This window comes from Macrobrachium rosenbergii, chromosome 16, assembly GCF_040412425.1.
Source record: "Macrobrachium rosenbergii isolate ZJJX-2024 chromosome 16, ASM4041242v1, whole genome shotgun sequence".
NCBI lineage: Eukaryota > Metazoa > Arthropoda > Malacostraca > Decapoda > Palaemonidae > Macrobrachium > Macrobrachium rosenbergii.
Window position 1 is genome coordinate 26,650,380 of NC_089756.1, and position 22,512 is coordinate 26,672,891.

The window sequence follows — 22,512 nt, forward strand, 5'->3', positions numbered from 1 at the left end:
AGCAATAAAATAACATGTCTAATCAATTACAGTGTACTTTAAGGACAAAAGTTTACCATGTACTATAGGTAATCTTTTTAAAACATTTTAGAAATAAACTGGTTTCATATATAACAAATTTACCGAAACTGCCATCTTTGCTCACCTGATCTGGATTAGTGATTCGTTTGCTTTTCATAGGATCACAGTTTTGATAGTGAGCATATAGCACCAAGCCAGCAAACGATGTTGATGTGCTTAAAAGCATTAAGATAGGCAACTGGAGCCAGAGTGATGCTTGAGCTCTACGAAGATCCCTGCATACAATTTTACAGTTTACTTTGACCTAAATTTTTCTAATAATAATCATATCATGGAAAGGGAAGGGAGAACAATTGGGACAAGTATTAATAAAAATGCAAAAGAAATTATACTGAGCTGATAAGGTGAAAAATGAGTCAACTGGTTTGATTTAATTACCTCTTTTCAGGACTTACTTTCAGGCTTTACCTTAGATAAGCAAAAAAAATATAGTGTGAGGTTCAAGTTTCTTTGGTTACCAGAAATTATTCCAAAAAATACTCTGGTGGTATATCAAAAATTACAAATTAAAGATAAATTGGATTTTCCATAGATAAACATGAAACTTTTTATACTGATTACCTATGACGAAAGCTGCTCCAGTCACTTAAGCTTGGTAATGAGGTAGTTCCTAACTCAACTAATTGTGAGACTCTTTTCTTTTGGCAATAAGGACAAACATAAGGTTGGTTAGAAGTGAAATTATGATAAAAGACTTCAGGTTTGCTCAAATTATCTTGAATTTGTGATTTATTGTAATGAGACCACAAACCACCTTTTATATGCAGATTCATTCCTTACCTGGGAAGTATAGATTGCCTAAAGAATATGACTGGTGTTCTTCCACCTGGAAATGACAGCTTCCTGATCTTGTATGTCAGCAGGGAAAGGATGTCTTTTGTAATCTCTGGTACAGCCTGACAATGGTGATGCCCATGCCAGAGTTTGGCTTGTATATTATCCCTTCTAATAAATTTTTGATAACCATGACTTCCCAAATATGAAAATACATGCTCAGATTGTAGCATATTATAATTGCTAATAATTCCCAAATAATGACCTACCAACTGCTTGGTCCCCTTTCCTCCATCCCCTGGTGAAAAAGGACATGGAATTACATCAATACACTAAAGTCAGATAGAAAGCACACATGTAGCTGTTTGACAAAAGACAACAATGGAAAAGAGTACTAGTCACCTGTCATTCAATCAAACCCTGACCACCATAGGCTTTCTAGAAAACCTGCCAAGATGGCACAATTACCTCACTGACGTGAGCAGCTGTTTTGTATGGAGTGGTACCAAGCAGTGCATGGGTGACGTTGGCCTCAGGCTAAGCATACTCTGGCATGGACCTGTTGTGAGCATGGTCCTGGTCAGTGCCATGCACCTAAGTACACCTCTGTTTGTGATGGTCCAGGAACCAGTCACAGGCACTTCCCAGGCACTAACTACAGTGAACTAGAAGAATCAATATTTCAGGGGAAAGTGTGGACTCTTGTCTTCAAGCTTCTAGAGAAGCATAAGTTATGGTAGGCCCTCCTCACCCATGTAGGTCAAGACAGTGACAGAGACTAGGGTAGTGCACTGCAGACTACGCACAAGCAAGGACATGCACTCTGTCAAGTCACAAAAGTGTGTGTGAGCTAATCCATATACAGCAACATCAATTACCTTCCCCAGACAGCTGGTGCAGAGATCACAGTTACTCTAAAAAGAACAGTAACACACACACATAACAAAGAAAAAAGTATACCTTAGTTTTACCAGACCACTGAGCTGGTTAACAGCTCTCCTAGGGCTGGCCCAAAGGATTAAACTTATTTTTACGTGGCTAAGAACCAATTGGTTACTTAGCAACGGGAACTACAGCTTATTGTGGAATCCGAACCACATTATAGCGAGAAATGAATTTCTATCACCAGAAATAAATTCCTCTAACTCTTCAACAGCCAGCCGCGGGAATTGAACTCCGGTCCATCGAGCGACAGTCTGAAGCTCAACCGACTCGGCCAACAAAGGGCTGCCATGGTGAAGAGGAACGCAAGAAATCTGTTCAGTGATTTAGCTGAGAAAGTAAGTGGGTCTCCCTACCCTTACTCATCTACCATTAGTTAATTGCATTGTTACCAAACTTCAAAGACTGGACCAGCTTTTGTCAAAACTAATCCGTATAAAGACTCAGGTTTGTATTCTTGTATGAACAAATGAGTGACTGAAACAGGAAGAAGTAAAAATAAACTTACTTTATAGTAAGTAGTCGCTGAACTTGGGCCTGATTTACGCCGTACAGTGAACAGTACGTGAATATCCCACCAATCCCCAAACTCCAGATAGTGTGCCTCTCACGTGGGTCCAAAGATGCACTGTAATTACTTTTCTATCACAAAAAATTCTAAAACACACTTACTTCTTAACAATTATACACAAGAGGTTAACAATGGAAATTATAGGCAAAATACCTAACAAGACATGTAAATTTACAATGAATCGTTTGAAGGAGAGAGAGAGAGAGAGAGAGAGAGAGAGAGAGAGAGAGAGAGAGAGAGAGAGAGAGAGATATTCTCATTATGTAAAAAGCAATTAAAAACACTTAAAAAATAATCAAGATAACTTCTTAGGAAGGCTGATTTTAATGCATTTCCTATTTATTTATATATACTGTACATATTTCATTCTACCACTATAGTACTGGCCATACAATAGTGAGATGATAAAAGAGCAAAGGTGGTGAAAAGGTTCTCCATTCAACTCACATGGGAAGGGTAGCACAATTCCCCTCCCATACACCACCTAGTAATAGCTGGTTGACAGCCCATCCCTTTCCTTCCCTTCCCTTCACTGGAAGTCTGCAACAGTACTGCTATAAGTGAGGTGAGATAAGGCCAGAAAATACTGGGAAATGCAAGGAATTCAATAAAGGAAAATAACATGGAATGAATAGGATAAAAAAAATGTGTATAACAGAAAATTAAACAGTAAGAGTAAGGGATGAATGACTTATAAATGGAGAAAAAAAAAAAACTGAAGATAAATAAAAATCTATCCATCACTCCCTCTTAACTCCACACAGATAACACCTATGCATGAATTTGGTAAAAGGAAAGCTTGGGGATACACGAGACCAAAAAAATACGCGAGTGAACAATAAAGAAAAGAATAATTCTGGAGTTACTGTATTTAATGTTTTATTAAGTATGAAATTAATGCCTAATAACTAAACATCTTTATCATCTTAAAATATCATTAACTCTTCTCTTTCTTCTATCATTCACGAACATTTACTGCAGAACTGTTGTGAATGAATGAAGGGAGTAGACCTCGTGACAATAACACCACCTAGTCAGATTATGTAAAGCAAGCAAGCCCACATGAAAGACAGGGAAAATGGAACAAAGAATGGAAAAGTAAAAAATGTAGGATGAAACAATAAAGAACAAATGAAGCGAAAGACTGAAAATGGCTACGTTTCAATTCCTTTATGGAGGTTTTTATATAAACAAAAGTGCAATGTGTAAATTCATATCACATGTTCTGAAATAAAGGTAATAACATATGTGGAGCCCCAAGGGATAGTCATAACCAACCATGATGCCAAGCTTGTGCATCCTCAGTATGTCCATAAGGGTAGTAGCAATGAACTTGAATGTAGGGAGGTTGTACATTTCAGTAAAAGAGCCCTTATCATCCTGTCTTCAGCTTGGCAATACAGGCTTTCTTGTGCAGTCGAGGAATTATGTCAGAACCTCCGTCATTTTCAATTAATCCTATTATAAAATGTCTGACAAGCTGTGTGACTAATGTATAAAACTTAGGCTGTCAAGCATAGTCTGGGACACTTTTGCCATTCAGCACTCAAGACAGTGAAAAGGGGGAGTTGGAGTGGTTGGACAGCAATAAAGAGAAATCCAGAAAACAGAGGAACTAATACGATCTAAAGGGAAAACTTAAAATAAAACTCTACTGTTGCGCTAAGAAGTAAGTCAGAGGTGTTGGACAGCAAGATGGAAGGAAGGAAGCAGGAACAGAGGTTAATAAAAGAGATAAAAAGTAGATGCAACAAACACCTTTTAGAAATGCCTGAAGTGCACTACCTCCATATGGAATTCCAAAAAACTATAATTTAATCAGTCTAAACTTAATCACTATTAAAGACAGGACCTTCAGACAAATTAGCTCAGTGGTCAGGTTAAAGTACTCAACAACAATAATCTGATGCAGTATAAATGTATACCTAATCACATAGGGTAATATCCTACTGGACATTCATTATGCATCTTGCGACAGCAAATGAACCTCTGTAAGCAGCAGTAAAGGTGGATGGATGCTTCCCATGCCTACGCTAAAAAATACTTCAGTGTGTCTTACTTCATCAATTTATTCTAGTTACACTGCTAACGGCCTTTCAAATTTAAAGCACACCCTATATGACACTCGCATAGCGATATGGAAAGCAATGGATAATGTCAGTTTTGAAATTTTATTTCTTATGTCTTACAGCTGCTGATATTGTTTATTTCACAACAACAGCTACATTATGTACTGCATATGGCTGACCACTGCTTCCTCAGAATTACATTATCTTTTGAGAAGAACAAAACTCCACTAATTGAAAATATTTCTTCACTTGTTGTGAAGGCTTGTACAATACAGTACATCTTCCTCAATAAGATATTCATGGGTATAATTATGATACACTTGTAAAAAGATCAAGCTTTTAAGATTATGGTAGTTTGATACATCCATTACATACACAGAGAAAAATGCTGGCTTGCATTTTACTCTTTTAATTAATTTTTCAAAAAGTCGACATCACTACGTGTTACTGCACTTGAAAGACACCAATGCACATACACACACTCATTTTGAAGATGTTTTCATCAGCCAAACACTGAACAAAATCTTTACTATAAACCATTTATAATTTTCACTACAGTAGAGAAATGCCTTATTGAGTCAGATGGCAGCTATTTGTTATATAAGTGATATGAGGTCAAGTAAAAAATAAATGTGAACTTTGTACAATTTTTACTGAAAAATGCAACAAAATTCTTAGTGATTATTTACATGCATTAAGGCACTTCTTATTTCTCATAGCAAGAGTTTCATTGTGTGTCACGGAAAAATTTATGATAGGGAAAACTCACAAAATTAACTTCTGAGGGTAATGTGAGGTTACTTTTTAAAGAGCCAAGATCATACACAGATTCTATTAACACTTTATGCATATCAAAACTTACTTTAGAAATTCCAGTCGTTCTCCATTCTTTGCTGCAGCGAACACACCTTCGATTCCATAGTCTAACAGGCCACGGGTTATAACAGCAAAAACAGCAGCAAACATGAGGAGTGACTGAAACACATCAGTGACAAGCACAGCTTTCATGCCACCCAACGACGAATAGAAGGTGCAAACCACACCAACGGAGGCAATTGACCAGTTTAACGATATACCTGTTGAGTACAACACAACAAAATACTGTAATAAGGTAATACTTCATCTACAAATACTTACTACAGTGTTTAAACTTTAATGTCTTCTTGTTACTTAGTTATTTTCACTCAGAATTTCAACAATCTATTGACTAATGATGGGAATGAACAAGGTATACAAAAATAAGTTACTTCTGTCATCTGTTAGTAATCACATACTCGTATATGGATATAATTACTGATAATAAGAGGGGCATACTAAAAGTAATGCCTACTCGCCCTATTTCTGAAACTATTAATTGAAAGAATGATGCAGAAACATAAGCACTGAGTTCTTGCCCGAAGAAGAATACTACTGCTGACATCAAATGGCTCAAAAATGTGTACTGACACTTGACAATACACACAGATAAGGGAAACGTTTATTGTGCCAAACAAAATCAGCACATTCTAGCAACTACCAACCTGACTTTGAAAATACTACTACTATTGCAAGGGTAAAGATCCTTCCAAGGCAAGGAATGACTTGGAATGTATAAAAAAAATCAGAGGACAATTTTTGCACAGTAATAATTTTAGAAGACTGGATGTAATTACAGGTAGTTACATTTACTTGCCATTTAAGTGGCACTGAAACAGATGAAACAAAGGTTATATATCCCACAGTGTTAGTTCAATTTGGCAACAAAACAGATGAAATAAAGTTAATATATCCCACATATTGTGAGCTACATATTGCTAGTAATGCCATGACTATGAAACAGTCATTCTGTTTTGTAATATATCCCACATATTGTGAGCTACATATTGCTAGTAATGCCATGACTATGAAACAGTCATTCTGTTTCGTCAACTGATGACCCTCCTCTCTCAACCCCTCAATTCCTACTGAAAACATCTACACGTCAGAAGAAAATGCTTTTAAATGCATTATTCCATTTTTATCACTTTTGTGGATGCATTTCAAGATCCAGCTACTAAGGCCCCCATGCATTAACTACAAGTACTGTAACTGAAAATGTATGTCATTACCCTGCCATAGTTTGCAGGGTCTGGTGATTGGACAACTTTAGCAGGAGCCTGGCAATGCCAGATTCACGTCCGCAATTTACTTTCGATACCTGCAAATTGTGATGTGTGGGGTTTTATCTTCTAATACTCTTCAGTAGCTTAGCAATGCAACTCTTGGACACCTCCCCCCCCACAACACATCTTGTAGGCTATAGGCTATATATTTGGAGTGATTTTCTTGACATACATAAAACACCAATGCCTTTGGAATGTGAAATCCATATATTATACTGAGAAAAGCTACAGCAGCCGATCCAAGTGCTAATGTTGTTATCTCTTGGAATGGTGATGCCACGTCTGCACTGAATGAAATCTTTTTTAGAGCAGATCACTGGAATAGTGTGTGGTCGACTTCAATATTAGTCTTGTCCAAATTAAATTGGAATCAAAACCAGTGGTCAGTGTGTGCATGGTTTTCTTTTTATTTTACTTTATTTTCACTGTCAGTCAGCTGATCTAGCTTTGACTGCCATCCAGAATAAGCACACCTCTCTCAACACCTTCACCTTCACTTACACACAGCCTAAACCACTTCACTAGAACTTGATCAGTTCATAAAATTTTCCATCTCCATTGTTTTCCTTTCACTCATGCACCTTTGAATCACTGTTAGCAAAGAAACTTGGTAATTTTTCTTTCTGTTTCTTTATGGTGCCAAAAGTGTTTGTGAAACAATGATGCCAACAGTTTATGCAACAAGTACTGTTGTGGCGGGTTGGTGTGACAACCAAGTAAATTTAAAATTAATGATGGAACCAGATTTGATTAACTACCTGTACAACAATTTCAACATTTTCAAGCTGACCTTCTAAAGTAAGTAAACTCTATTTCAGCCGACTAAAGAAATAAATCCTCCGACTGAAGTGCAATTGAAGTTGGAGCAGGAAATTCTAAGGCAAGTCAGTCAATGTACTTACTGTTTTTGTACAACCAGAGTCACACAACTATAACTGTATACTCTTCAGTTATCCAAGGTTCAAAGTATGGACACCAGATCATGGCCAAGGAAGAACAAACAGCAGCCTGTTCACAGACTGCTGACCCTAAAAGGACTTTCAATCTTGATTTGAATGTAAGGTGGTTGAGTCCTTGCCAAATCTGGTTAAGTATCTGCTGGTTTGGCTTGCAATTGTCCAAAGTTCCAAACATTCCTCTACCTTAAGGGGTGTTTAAGGCGGTGGGGTGAAAACTGAGCTCTCCAAAATGGTCTTTATTAATACCGAGTTCCCAAAGCATGAAGGTTTCAAACACCTCCAGAAAGACTGCTCCCACTGCTGGATCACATAGGTAAATGCTTGTATAACTCTGTATACTGTAGATTTTAAGTTAATTGTTAGAAGATTCCTCCAAGGTCATTCTTTCAAAAGCAAAGATGCTTCACCAATATGACAATCTGACAACAAGGAAATAAGGTTATAAGATTTATTTAGGAGCTATGGGAGAGAGGTATTCTCATACTCAAATAAAAAAAAAAAGAACACTTATGCATAAACTTCAAGATTATTGCAGATTCAAAAAATTCTGGTGTCACTAATATCTGCAATGTTCTCCACTTTAAAATTCACATATGTAGTAAGAATGCAACCTGAAGCACTTAAAAGTGCTAAAACTCTTACAATTTACCAATAACATTTCACCAGGACATTACCATATAAAACATCCTGAAGAATGTTACTTTGATCTAAATATCTAATCTTAAAACTAATAATACATACAGTACCTGACTTTGCATACAAAACAGCATACTCCCTAAATTGTAAGGTCTTTTAAAAGTATATTTACTAACATATCATATACTCAAACACTAAATTTTACACTGAAATGCACAGAGTAATGTAATGATGCTATCAAGCTTGTGAATTAAGAAATTAAATTTTATGAAGTAGACATACTCTACTTAGTTTTATTATATGTGTAATAATACAGTGTTATGAATTCTAGTATGCCCTGAACTGCAAAAACAGGATTTAAACAAATATTAATTACCCGGTACTTCAAATTCAGTGACGTCTTCCATAGCTTTGCTTCTCTTAAAAATGACAGTCAAACTTTGCCCTTCTTTCTTCCCAAGTAGTATTAACCAAAAATTTTAAACCTTGTATACTCACACAAAAAATAACTCTGGACAGTCCAATATAAACAATTAGGAGGATCTACTAAACTTTGTACAAAAAATCAATCAATACAGAACCTTGTATGTCTTGTTAACCCACTTCAATTATAAGGGTAAGACATACTAAATCAATTAAGTTAATCTTCAAAAGGGCACAAAATCTTGTCCCTTCACCTCTAAAAAACAACCCTTGAAACTATAAAGCTATTACACCCAGCTTAAATCTACTACAAAAATAATTCATTATTTCCAAACCCTAAGCTGCATGAGTTGATATGAAAGAATCTGACAGGATAAGTTCACAGCAGATTACAATACTCTTGAATTAAGAATGAAATACATATAAATAGATTACATTCTGGCGTGAAAAAAAAAAAGGCCTGCTAAAAGGGTGAATAAAATTTAAAACAGAATTCTACAGAGATTTTTTTGAGAAAAAGTGTCCATTTAACTTCAATAAATTTCACTGACAGCTTAATAAAATTTTGGAGGTGCATTCATTCCAGTTTTCCCAGCATCTCAATGACTAAACATTTAGGAAACAAAACACAATAACAACACTTCAAAACTACTGTATTAGCTTCTACCAAGCATTGGTCTGGCAATAACAGGTTCTTTTTGGTTAAACTACAAAGATAAAAACAGCAAGGTCATGCCATCAAGTCTGGGACTCTCAGGAACTCACAGTCATATTAAAGCTATCTCACAAATTTAAAACTGATTGCCCACTGGATTTCATTAGTAAGCACTTAGGACATCTTAAAATATGCAGTTTTCTTATAACATTCATAATTCATGTTCCCCTGGACTGGAATTCTCATCTACAAGAGTTATTGAGTTCAATGTTGAATAAAAACTTTCATGATACTCAAATTACACTTTTGGTATGAATGATCAGCAGCTAGAGCCAAAAATAAAAAAGCATTACCACTGTCTCAATAATGAATGAATACTGTTGCCAGAAGTTTCAGCTAATGTAAAAAAATAAATCTGAATTAACTTATTCAAACATAAATGTTGCAAAAGATTCAAGGATGAACACCACGTTATGTAATATAATAGCACATACTAACATGAAATCCTCAGGACTCAGAATGTAAGTCAAGTAGAGGACTTGTAATTCCTAAAATACTTAAAGAGTAGCAACTGTAAAAAGGAAGGTGGATATGGCTAGCAATGGTTGGAAGGCCAATCGTGTAGGAGACAGAACAGCTTTTAATTTTTTGAGATACAGTACTGAACTGTGAGGCATAAACTGATAGGTATCCCTTTGGCAAAGAGAGCAAATATCTGTAATAGATGTATAAGGCATGCATGTTTAGTGGATCATATTCAAGAGAAGTGGCTAAAAGTGGTGACTTAAGCTGGAAAATGCACTGGCATGTGTGAGACGGCAACAGCAGAAGTGAGGTCACAGTTACAGTTGATACGGGAATAGCATGATTAAGATCAGTAAGGGGGCTCATAAGTAAAAGAGAAAAGGCACAGGTTAAGACTTGGAGAAGTGGGAATTCAGTTACTAAGCGCCCATGGCACAGTGGAGAGAACTCACCAAATACCTATATCCATAAAGAGAAAGGTTGATCTTATTACATAAATCATTCTGCTCACATATACACATTCCTACATTACACAAGAAATAAGCTAAAAATTAGATTTGTGTGTACTGATCATATAAAAAGTATATAAAAGTACCAATTCCTAGGTTACCCAGATAATGAATAATGTCTTAAGGCAACAAAATAAAAGTAAAATATGCTTGTTTATTCTATGTTCTTAACTGATCACACTTAAGTTAGAAAATACTCCACATCTTAAAATACATAAAGTAAAACCATCAAGTCACTGAACCAAACATCAACCTTTCACAAGACACAACGTAAAAAAAAAAGGGGGGTGGAAACAAACTGTGGTTCCAAATACATTTAAACCCAGTCTTGGATACTAAAAAAAAGCAGCACTGCCTGGCTTATAGCTGAACACTCATACCAGAAATAATGACCATAACACTTCGGAATAATTGTATATCAATCATTACGACTGAAGGATTACGCAAAAGACTACCTAGTGAATGCTTAGCATTGCATTTTAACAGAATACTTAGTACTGTAGTCAGCAATCTGCATCATGATGAATTGCATAATTATGGGAATGTAAATACCACGGCAAGTGCTAACCTGTTACAGCTGAGAGAGCCAATGCTGGAGCATAAAGGACAATGCCCATATACAAAGCCATCTGAAGAGAGAAGGCTAAAGATGCGCAAGTTCGTGTTAATAAGCCGAATCTTCGTTCGAGGTACTGCAAAAGAATATACACTCAAAAGAGAAATTCACATGAAAATAATATAGTGCAACAGAGAGATTATGTGTGACTTTTAACTGTACTATATACAGTACTTACATGCTGTACAAAACAAGTAGTTCTTCAGAAATAAAATTATTTACATCACTCCAGAAAAACAAAATTATATTTTCTCCTGAAAAAACATGGCTAAAAGCCACTTATAAGTAATTTATCAAAGGATTCACTTTATGGCAAACAATCACTGTAATGCACCTGCATGTTTTCTGTCAGCATCAGTCTTATCATGAATCACTTATCCTCATACTTTCTCTATAAATTCTCTCAGCCTGCTGCTTCATTTACGCAATCTATTTTCCCCTTCACCAAAGAACTCCTGGCTCCTTTCAGCACCTCATTTTTTACTCTGTCCATGGCCTTTGTATTCCAGCAATAACCCCTTTCTCTTTAGTATTTGTCTTGAAACATGTATGTTTTCTTTTTTTATTTTGTTTTTTGTTTTTGCTTCTTGGTACTGCAATCCCTTGCATTCCTAACCTATAATATTAGTAAGAGGACTTGACACTCAGGCAAATACAAAATAAAAACAGGGTCATCTGGAGATATGTTCAAAAATCACTTCTGTTCATTTAAACAGTCTATTGTGTCTGCAAATAAAAGTGCCATGCATGGCTAGCTGCTTACCTCATAAACACTTGTGTTTTGCAATCTGAAGAATACTGGAAGATATATATAGCAAGCCAATGGGGTTGCTATCACGTAGGATATATTAATGACAACAAACTGGGTACCAAACACGTAGTTTTCCGTCGCAACTCCCAATATGGTGATGGCAGACATAAAAGATGCCATAAGAGAAAATGCCACTGGCAATACTGGCATACTTTGATCAGCTAACATATACTCCTGAGAAAAAATAAAATTACAAAAATTAATTCTGCAGTTTACAATGCTGCAGTCAGATAAAGTTTAACTTTCTTGTTACTTAAGCACTACCCTACAAACTGGCAATTTCAATTTTTCAGTTACACAAGTCAATGAAACATACAGACATAACAAGGAGAGGTATTTGTGTAAACAGTATTTATCCCTGACATACAAACTTGTGGGCTTTTGTTCTTTGGTGAAACACCAGATCGGTTATTGAAGATTGATAACAAGAGTGTTACAGGTGGAAGCCATGGGAAGAAAGGGAGTACCTTCCACCACTTGACTGGTTGTGTACCAACTCTCTTCAGTTACATGGACAACTGATGGTTACAGGTGGATATGTATGCAAAAGACTTAGGTTTTGTATACAAACGAAAATGCAATCTACTTTTATAAAACCGTGATTTGTTAAAAAACATACACTTTGTATATGAACCTATTTTTTCAAGCAGTTCAACTAAAATATCTGTGTGGTAGCAGAAATACAAAAAAACATTGATAACTTACCTTGTAGGTTTTTTGCCTTCCCCCTGTAAACCTGAAGTATACGCCAATAGCTGAAGACATTGCAAGAACCAGGGCAAAGATCACATAGTCAACAATCCCAAAATATGATTGAGCTTCCTCCATTTTCAAAGAAATTCCAGCTGCAGTATATGGGAAAATTTAAATGGTGTGAAGGCTACTTAATAATTCCAACAAACCTCCTTCTGATGGCTGGTAAACTCTGAAAGATAATATATCTATTAAACTAAAAGTATAACCTAGCACTAGGATTAGGAAATATTTATGGACAGATTACACAAACAAAAAAAGTACAGTAATAGAAAAGCACTCACTGAGCTGCCTATCAGCTGGTTGCTTTGCCCAACACTCAGATATCCAATGGCAAACATAATGCAATCTGCAGGTACCTAGGGAGCAAAATTGTGTTTTGGTTGAACTGTTCTGAGATATCTAATGTAGTACTAATACTAACAAACTAGAGAGGAAAATGAGCCAGGGAATTTGTTTAAAAGCGGAGACAAAAAAAATGAATACTTATATGTAATTCTACACAGAATAAAATACTGTATGCACAAAATATATGTCAAATGGCAGTTTCAAGAAGGGAAGAACAAAATCTGTAACAAGATTAATTTTTGGCACCATGCACCATTTATATCTTTTTGGAAGTGGCAATCACATGGACAGTCTTCATTTGAAGGCAAAATCCTTTGCAGCTATCATCACTATTCAGTTCTGCCTCTCTTCCATCCTCCACAGCACAAAAATTCTTTACAAGCATCTCAGTTGTCATGTCTAAGGGCTTACTTTACAATGTTCACAGGAGCATGATCTAAAGTTCAAAAATCCAAAATTTCTACGTAAATATTCATCTGATTGCTGCCAAAGCTGAAAACTGACTTGAAACTATATCTTACTGTTCGGAATATGGCATCCCCATGGTAGAACACAGTTGTAGAGTTACCATGACAAGTTGGGGGCTAAGATTCTTTCAAATCTGGTCAGTGATGTCAGTATCAGTAGGGCAGGTAAATTATACTACAGAATGTCAAGATGATTTAAACTACTGGAAATCTCAACCTTAATAAAGGTGAAATAATGAGGAAGACAATATTTGAAATATGGAAGGGAGTAGGGTGGGGCACCAAAACAAACAAGCAAAATACTTAGGTCAGTATATGTACTGTACCACTTTTAAGAAAAATTTCAACATGAAAATATAAGACAACTGAAGCTAATAAAAAATTGTTTGAACAGTTCCTTTAACTTGCCTGAATTGTACAGTAACTAGGAAAAACATAACTTTGTTTTCTTGTCTGGAATGGGAAGACCAGCTCAGAGGGTATCATATGAAACCCCAGATAATCATGTTCTAACACCTGGCCCATACCCTTGTTGAAAGCAGGAATGAGGTGGTCACACCTACCAAATACAAGTGCCTGATCAGAAGCAATGCTGAGTAACTCACCCGAATCTGACCTGTCCAGAGACAATATGGCTATTTGCAGATGATAGTAAAAGGGAAAGAGTACTAATCACTTTTCATTCATCCAACTTTCACCAACATAATTCTTATGCAAGATGCTATTTTCTACCTGCAAATCTCCAGCAGCTACACAACATGTCCAGTAATTACTACAGGTCCTTGAAAGTATTTAATGACTTGTGGGCAACGTCCCTCAAGTAGAAAGATATAAAGGGTGATGCACATGCTGGGTCAACCCCAGGCATTGCACACGCACACACACACACAAACCACAGGCATACAGTCAGGCTCTTGACAGAATCTCCAAAGACCCAACAAAACCTTTAATCCTGAGAGCGTGGACTCTCCCATTAAGGGTTCCAGGAAAGCACAGACAGGAGAAGATTCAGTCTGTCCTCCTATATCAAAAAGACCAGGAAAAGGAATGAGAGTGACCAGGATGGTGTACCAAGGACCAGGCTTTAGAGGACTCTGGCACCAGTGATTGGTCACCAACAAACTTGTGAACCATTGTTTTATGCTGACATAAAACAATGACAGGATTGCCACCACTCTTAACAGAAGAGTAATGGCTGGAAGACAAATTTTTAGCTTTCTGACAGAAGGCTTCCTTCTAGGACTTCTTTCTATGTTTCTGCCCATCAAGATAAGACGACAAGCAGGAAGGTGAAAAGGAGGGACAAGAAAAGGAAGACAAGGAAGAGACGGAGAGGAAAAGCACAGCAGCACTTCTTTGACTTCCTAAAGTCCCTGAGTCTGAGTCTATATAACTTCTCCTGAAACCATCAGGGATAGATTCACATCCTACAAGGGACTGAAGCATGGGCTACCACAACAAGAGACGCAGGAACAGGAGCAGCAGTAGTATCAGTAAGAGTGATTTCATTAAGTGAGGAAACTACCAAGACCGACATAGGGGGAGAAAGTTTGGCGGAGGGCACGTGTTCCAAAATGATACACAGGGTGGGGTCTCCTAGATATGCCTTGAAGTAGTCATTAAAGAAACAGGAAACGGGGATTATAGTGACCAACATCATGGCAGCTGAAACACCAGCCAGGGTTCCAGTGGATTACTATCTAGTCTGCACGTACCTCCTCACCTCTACAAGGGGTGAATAGGCAAACACCACCCCAATAATACAGGCTGGTGAAGAGTGGGGGAGAGAGGAGTACTGCCCTTTGAAGAAATCAACTATCCCTTCCTTGACATGCTACACCTGGACTTGTACCTCTTCTACTGGACAGGAGACTATGAGACAGACTCAATGCAATTGAGAGAGGTGTACACTACTGTTTTCTGCAAAAGACAAAGTAAGAATGAGAGTTAACAGAAAAAGAAGATATGAATCTTACACACACATACTTGTTCAAACTTTGGGCATCTGTGCTAATCAATCAAATGAGTTGGAGAATCATCAGGCACCACTATTCTTATAACAATCATGACCAAAATCATAGACACAAGCCAAAGCAATCAACCAGTCAAACCAAGAAATACTTGACCAAGCTTCAACAATGCCAGCCATGTTGAGTACAGTGCAAGATGTCTGTTCATCACAGCAGTCCAAGAAAATGCGACAAACTTAGTGGTAAGTTTCCCAACATCTCATTCACTTGCCAATAAATAAACCAATCTTCAATGACTGGACCATCTCTTGACAAAGGTAATCCATGTAAATTATGAAGGTTTGTATTCCCATAGGAACAAATATCATATACACTATATATCTTTTAAAAATCTATATAGCACTGAAGAATTTCAATATCTCAAGTGAATCTTGCTACATTCATCACCGAGAGAGCAAGCCACAAAATGTTTCTTACGTCCAAAATAAGTCTCCGTCGTAAGCTGTTTATATAACAAGTTAAAAAATAAACAATATTAAAATACAGTAAACAATGAATTGAAATCTATGCATGATTTACAACTTCTATTTCCAAGAAGTTTTTATGTCAGAGCGTGCGTGCACAGAGCATTCTTTGATTACCTGTTAGAGCTGAATAATAAAATGTTAATACATCCTACTTAGAGGTACAGTAAAAGGTCTGAGATTCAAACACATGGCTGACAATGCAAGGCATGTGAATACATGGAAAATCCACGTAGCTGAATAAGAATTCCTAACAAGACAGAAAAACACTCAAAGACTTGGCAGAGGTATCCTAGGTTAGACAACGCTTACAATACTAAAGGGTTTTTCACGTTTGCGGTAAGCATAACAAAATTTGTGTTCATTTATTGTGATCCAAATTAGACAATAGCTTATAGATCATGGTACTCAATAAAAGAAACAGAATAAAAAAATTCTGAAGGGAACATTGAAACTGCCAACAAACACCAAAGAGGCCTTTCCATTATCTTCCTACATCCTTGCCACGATCATGAGAAAACAGCTAATTTTTTACTGTTTTCCCTTCAGCATTTTTTAACTCTACTGTATTTCTACTATTGACTGTCATGATCTATGAGCTCTTGAATTTACTTCTGAATTTATCAAAATATTATAAATGAGGCCATGCAAAAGTCTAGTAACTGCTTGAACCTGGTATTCACCAATTCTTCTAGTGTGATAACTGACACTGCTGTTAGTAATCCAATTTGTAATTCTAATCTAATTTGTAATTCTCATCATGCCTCAGTTTCTTTGGTAAGCAAAACTGATGTCTCTTGCTTTTGTAAAATTGTAAAATGGAAGACAAATAGCATATTTCCTGGATATGTAAATCATTTGTCTTTTATATGGATACATTCAGCAAAAGTTAGTTTGGCTGTTGGGACCTGATAACAGGGCAGTTATCTACTGAACAGAAAGTGAGGGGCGAGGGTATAGTTCACTAACCCGACTTCACCCTCACTTTGCCTTTGGTGAAAGGGGCCAATTTCAAGGATGATTAGAGGTGGAATTATAACAGAGTTCTGGTTGTGTAACTATGAAAAATGCTAATCATATTATGCAACAAACTTTCAGTCTTTTATATGGACAAGGGTGGGAGGTTCTGTCTCATGGATCAACATTGGCAGCTTTCTGAAAGAACAGGAACATGAGGTTATGAACTATGCTATGCCCCATGCAGTCTGCTCCCAAGGAAAAAGACTGAAAGGACACTTCATCACCTGGAAATGTCCACTTCCTGGTCAAGTGCATGAGCACAAGACTGACTCCTACAACCTCCTACACAGACTGGCATCTGATACAAAAGGCTAATATGGTTCAGTGCCACAGTTTGGTTTACGATACGATCCACAGGTTACAGGGAATCTTGTATTCCCCATTTAGAGAATGGGGAAACTGACCTTGGGAAATCAAGGTTGGAAGGAAGTACAGTAATATCATCATCCAAGACTAAATGACTACGCAATGAAGGATAATGTACTAAAAGGAAACTCACCTGCTCTTAAAAAGCACTATTTTCTCTGGTATTAAGGACTATGAGGGGTACTTATGTGAGATTACCATATAAGGCTCTGTACCTAAGAAAAATACAAATTACTTAAAAAAATTTGTGACTTTCTCCCACCAGCATACAAACCATCTCCTTTTATACAGACTCACTCCTTAGGTGGGAGGATAGTTTCTCAACTGGGTGGCAAGTTGAACCTCCACCCAGAAAAGTCAAGTTCCTTGTCACTATTATGAGCACGTAATCAATGACTTCTGTAAACTATAATCTGGCATAGGGATGCAAGACTGATAGGAACCTGAGCCAGAGTTGAGTTGTATCAGAACTCTAACACTAGGAAAAACTTTGCAGAACACAGTGCTGCCCTAATGACAGGATAACACAGGTTGGAAGGCAGCAAGTACAGTATTTAGATCAATCATAAACTGATGGGTTCTGGCACATTTACCACTACTGTACCCCCAATGTTTTTGTTAAAACAGTGGGGGTAATCATCCTATGAGCTAAAGCTCTATGACAGAAGGGTCCAAAGACTTGTGGGGTGGTGTCCAAAATGCAGGAAACAAGAAAGAAAGGTGGAGGAGGGGGCTTAGTTACAGGTGAAAAGCAACCAAGTGTAACTTAAAAAAAAAAAAAGCAAAGCTTAAAATTCAAGTTAAGACTACCCTGAACCACATGTCATAACTTTTCATGTACAAGTTGAAGTTAAGTATACCTTACTTGAATCAGACCACTGAGCTGATTCACAGCTCTCCTAGGGCTGGCCCAAAGGATTAGATTTATTTTATGTGGCTAAGAACCAATTGGTTACCTAGCAACAGAACCTACAGCTTATTGTGGAATCCAAACCACATTATAGCGAGAAATGAATTTCTATCACCAGAAATAAATTCCTCTTATTCCTCATTGGCCAGTCGGAGATTCGAACTCATGGCCAGCAGAGTGCTAGCTGAGAACAGAACCCACTCACCCAACGAGGAACTTTTCAAGTACAGATATAGATAAGGATGTGCTTAGATGTTTACAAGAATCCTAAATTTTAATTCCAATTGTCTTAGGATATTACTGAATAAAAAGCCTATGCCAAGCAGAATTCATAAATTGCCTATAAAGTTAAATTTGTAAAGTAACCTTAACTGATACACTGTAAAGTATGAAAACTAGTGTCTCACCAAATGGCTAACCATTAAATTAATTGTCTAGGTCTACGATTACATTGTAAAAGATACAGACTAATCCACATAGATTTTTAATGAATTCAAGGAGACTAGCCACCAGATTTGTTGACTACAGTAGTTGACTGGGCAGCTGGTCAACGGAATTTGGCTATGTAATAATCTGAGCTGTTATTCATCTTCCATTCATTTCAAAATATTTAAAACCCTTGCTCCACATGAAATTCAGTCATTTGGTACTCCTCAACCACCATGGAGGTTTGACAGCACTTTAAAACCAAGTAACCTCTTTTGGCTAATCATGTAAAGAAAAAAGTTGTGGGTACTTGTTCTATCACCCCAGATTTTAAATCATCAGTTCACAATTATACACTGTTGTAACTATAACGTAATATGCCCCTTGCTTGTGATTTTACCTGCTTTCAGGTTATTCACTTTCATGAAAGAAATTAAAGTGCTTCAGGTTTTCTGGCAAATATCTGCTCTTGCCTAGCATTTACAAAATGTATAGAAGAAGTTTTCTTCACAGCTTAACAGCACATTTTCCTTTTCCATAAAGAATTCCCTACCCCTAATACAAAGAAGCATAGGCCCACAATACAGAGCACTATGGCACGGATAAAATGGGGATAGGTCAGTGTACAAGGATTGTTCATTCCATCGGACTAGTTAAGGATCCAGCACCCTTGGTTAGGTTAGGATGCTTGTATCCCTGATGAAATGTGGGTTTTCATGCTGGCTCTTTGCTGGGGAGCCATAATTTCTCTGGCCTCTACTCCAAATTAAAAATTATGGATTGAATAAAACACTTATATGTTTGAAACCAAAAACAAACAAGAAAAACCACACATTAACAATTTAATCATTCAAGTTATAGCTGTAATAAGCTAATTACCTGTATCATAACCTTTACATCTCACCTGGCCAGGGAGGGTCTTTGTCATCCTGCACAAACTTGGTTCAAACATATTAAATCCTGACTTAACTTAGCCTAACCCACCTTAATTAAAAGGCTACATCCTACCTATGGCACTGCATCCTACCTTATCAGAAACCTGAACCTTCTCAACCTTTATTATTGTAATAATTGTACTCAAAGAGCTACCCTGTAACCATACTAATTTCCTACACAGTGACCCCCAAGGGTTTTAACCAGGTAAGTATCCACTTTTGCTGGGTGTTTAGTACAAGCCCGTTGGGGATTACCGTAAAAACATAAACGGAAGACTGTAAATATCATAAAGATAATGACCCCCATGAAATATTAGTCCTAGATAACGACCCCCGAAAACCCTTAGGGGTCACCATCTAGAAAAGATCCCCATATTTTAAATGGAAGGAAATAAGGTATATCTGAATAGCAATTTGTTAAGTGCTCTGGAAATGTGTCGACTAGTAGTCCTGTTAGTTTTCATACACTACTTCTCCAGTTTATTGGAATAAAAAAAATCAAGTTTTATTGGAATAATCATCTAACCCCTCAAGTGGGAGGATGTCTTCATTTAGGCTAAAACGTAGGTCTACAACATTAAGTTACCACTCTACCTTACTCTACAATCCCCAACCGAGCACAGCCTACGTAGTTTTGGGTTAACTACTATGACATAAATGCCGATACGAAGAGAAATAGGCCTACTTACGTCACTGGCAAAGATAGGCATGGCGGTTACGCAATATCAACTGTAATCTAGCAGACGCGGCTGATCTAGGTTAAGCCTATCCGTTGCTTTACCAACTCCAATAACTTAAATTCGAGTAGTTTGCATGCACGAGAAATAAAATCCTATCTCCCAAAAAATATCCTAAGAGTCTGGATCACTATTCTCAAGAATTAATAATACTTCAACTATACTCCACCTGGAACTGCGTGAGCCAGGATAGGCCTACGTCCGAGAGACCCTCAGCAGCCGATAATAATAATAATACCACATGATGACTACGTTTATAATAAAAATCGTAAAACTATGGGAGTTTACACCTAATATCCAGCCATGTTTCAGTCATGAGTAGACATACCTCGATGGCAATCAAATGAAAAGGCAGATTTTTATCGATTTTCACGCGGCCAAGAGTATGGATTACCAACGAGCAACAGCGACCTTTACAGACAGCGGTCACCAGATGTACTGACGTCGTCTCTCTCTCGTCTAACGGGGAGAGAGAGAGAGAGAGAGAGAGAGAGAGAGAGAGAGAGAATCATAGACTGCAGTTGTGCAACCCTTAGGGACGGCTTACATCATTTTACAATATGTAATGTATCTGTACATAGTCTAAGAAGGCGATGGGACAAGACTGCAGATCTTCAAGTATCTGTTCGATCAATTTGAACTCAATTTGTCAATGTGCCGTTTGGCTGTTTCTTTACTGTCGTAGTAAGAAAAAAATATATATATATACTTCATCTTGCACTGTAACCGACAGATGGCCGCGACTCTCTATCAAAATATAGGTGCAATTAGCGCAATTCTGTAGGAGTTCCATCTCAGTTTATAGTGAAATAGTGTATCTGATTATTGTTCGTCACTGTCAGGTCGTCATGTGCCTGAGTTAATAGTAACCCACACAGCCAAACAGATTTCCACTGTATAGAGTTTTATTTTAAAACAGGAAAACCTTTCAAGGTTTGCCATTTTTAGTGAGATTTACCGTGGCGTTAATTACTGAGCCGCAAAAACAATGATTTCAGCACTTTTTAACACTAAAATCTAAATTAACATCTTGTCTTTAAATCCGACTGGTTTCCAGTCTTAGGAAATAAAGAAAAACAGCATTGCAATTATTGCTTATGAGACCTAAGATAGGTAGCACTAGCGACTGTTTATGCTCCTCACTGACCTAGGCAAAAATAAACAATTAAATGAAAATTTACATGATAAATTTCGGACTACAACACACATACAGTGTGTGTGTTTGCGCGCGCGCGCGAGTGAATGCAAGATGTCACCATTCGATTTTGAAAGCAATTCATAAATGATGGCAAAAATATACCCATATAAAATTGCTAAGAGAGAAAAAAAAATAATTGTGGGGTATTTGCCGGTCCTCGTATTGTTCAACATGACGCAATAGCTTCTGTCTAAACAGAGGACAGTATTCCGTGTTACGATTCGTAATTTGTCATCTGTTTTTTTAGGAATCATTCAGTGAAATGGAGAAGACAGGGCCACCAATGAATAAGGTCCAAAAACTCAAGTGACCATTACTTAAGCTTTGCAACTGATCTTAGGAGCCTGGTGAGAGCGGCAATAGGCCACCTAACCAGCCTGATGGGTGATATGTTGAGAGGCAAGACTGCAAGAAGCTAAGATAAAGTATTCTTAGTTATGCAATTGATAAGCAACGTTTATGTAAGTTCACATCTCTCAAGATAACACAGATAATCTCCAGAGATAAGAAGACTGATTATACTGGATTAATGAAACCTTGTGAACCTTCGCTCTACTGCTGTGTAAAACATCCCATGTTCTCTCAAACATACTTCAGACGACAAAAAAAAAAAAGGACGTCTAAGTTACTTTCAAACAGAAAAAAACTACATCCACGTTCTAAAACTCAATGCTTTAGATACTGCAAGTCTTTCCTTCAGTATCTTGCAATACCTGTTCGAACATTTTGGAACATTTCGATCTCCGCATTCTTCTGACGTCAGTCCTTTGTTAAAGTCATAACACGGAATACTGCCTCCTCTGTTTAGACAGAAGCTATTGCGTCGAGTTGGACAATACGAGGACCGGCAAATACTCCACAATTATCTTTTATTTTCCACTTAGCTATTGTATATGCGTATATTTCTGCTATCATTTTCCCTTGTCTGAACCTTATTTTGCTACAGTTCCCCTCACTCTCTGTTTTGTGCTATTCATTTTTCTTATGAACGAAAATATCAAACGCTGTGCAATCACTTGCTATGCAATTTTCTACTTCTATACATCTGAAATAATGAACACACAAATAACACCGTAAACATGGGAAATAATAATAATAATAATAATAATAATAATAATAATAATAATAATAATAATAATAATAATA

At 37.0% G+C, this 22,512-nt stretch overlaps 1 protein-coding gene across 1 annotated transcript in view; it reads right to left on the bottom strand.

Annotated features, from left to right (window-relative positions):
- The window catches only part of LOC136846912 (putative sodium-dependent multivitamin transporter), a 35,125-nt gene extending 14,499 nt beyond the window's left edge, over nucleotides 1–20,626 (bottom strand). Inside the window, exons 1-7 of the mRNA XM_067118165.1 lie at nucleotides 20,497–20,626; nucleotides 12,418–12,637; nucleotides 11,665–11,886; nucleotides 10,854–10,977; nucleotides 5,300–5,513; nucleotides 2,306–2,425; nucleotides 146–296 (exon numbers count right to left, since the gene is read on the bottom strand). Of these exons, the coding sequence (XP_066974266.1) occupies nucleotides 146–296; nucleotides 2,306–2,425; nucleotides 5,300–5,513; nucleotides 10,854–10,977; nucleotides 11,665–11,886; nucleotides 12,418–12,540 (954 nt within the window). The 5' untranslated portion in view covers nucleotides 12,541–12,637; nucleotides 20,497–20,626. The remainder of the gene's footprint in view (nucleotides 1–145; nucleotides 297–2,305; nucleotides 2,426–5,299; nucleotides 5,514–10,853; nucleotides 10,978–11,664; nucleotides 11,887–12,417; nucleotides 12,638–20,496) is intronic.
- Between the last annotated feature and the right edge of the window lie 1,886 nt (nucleotides 20,627–22,512).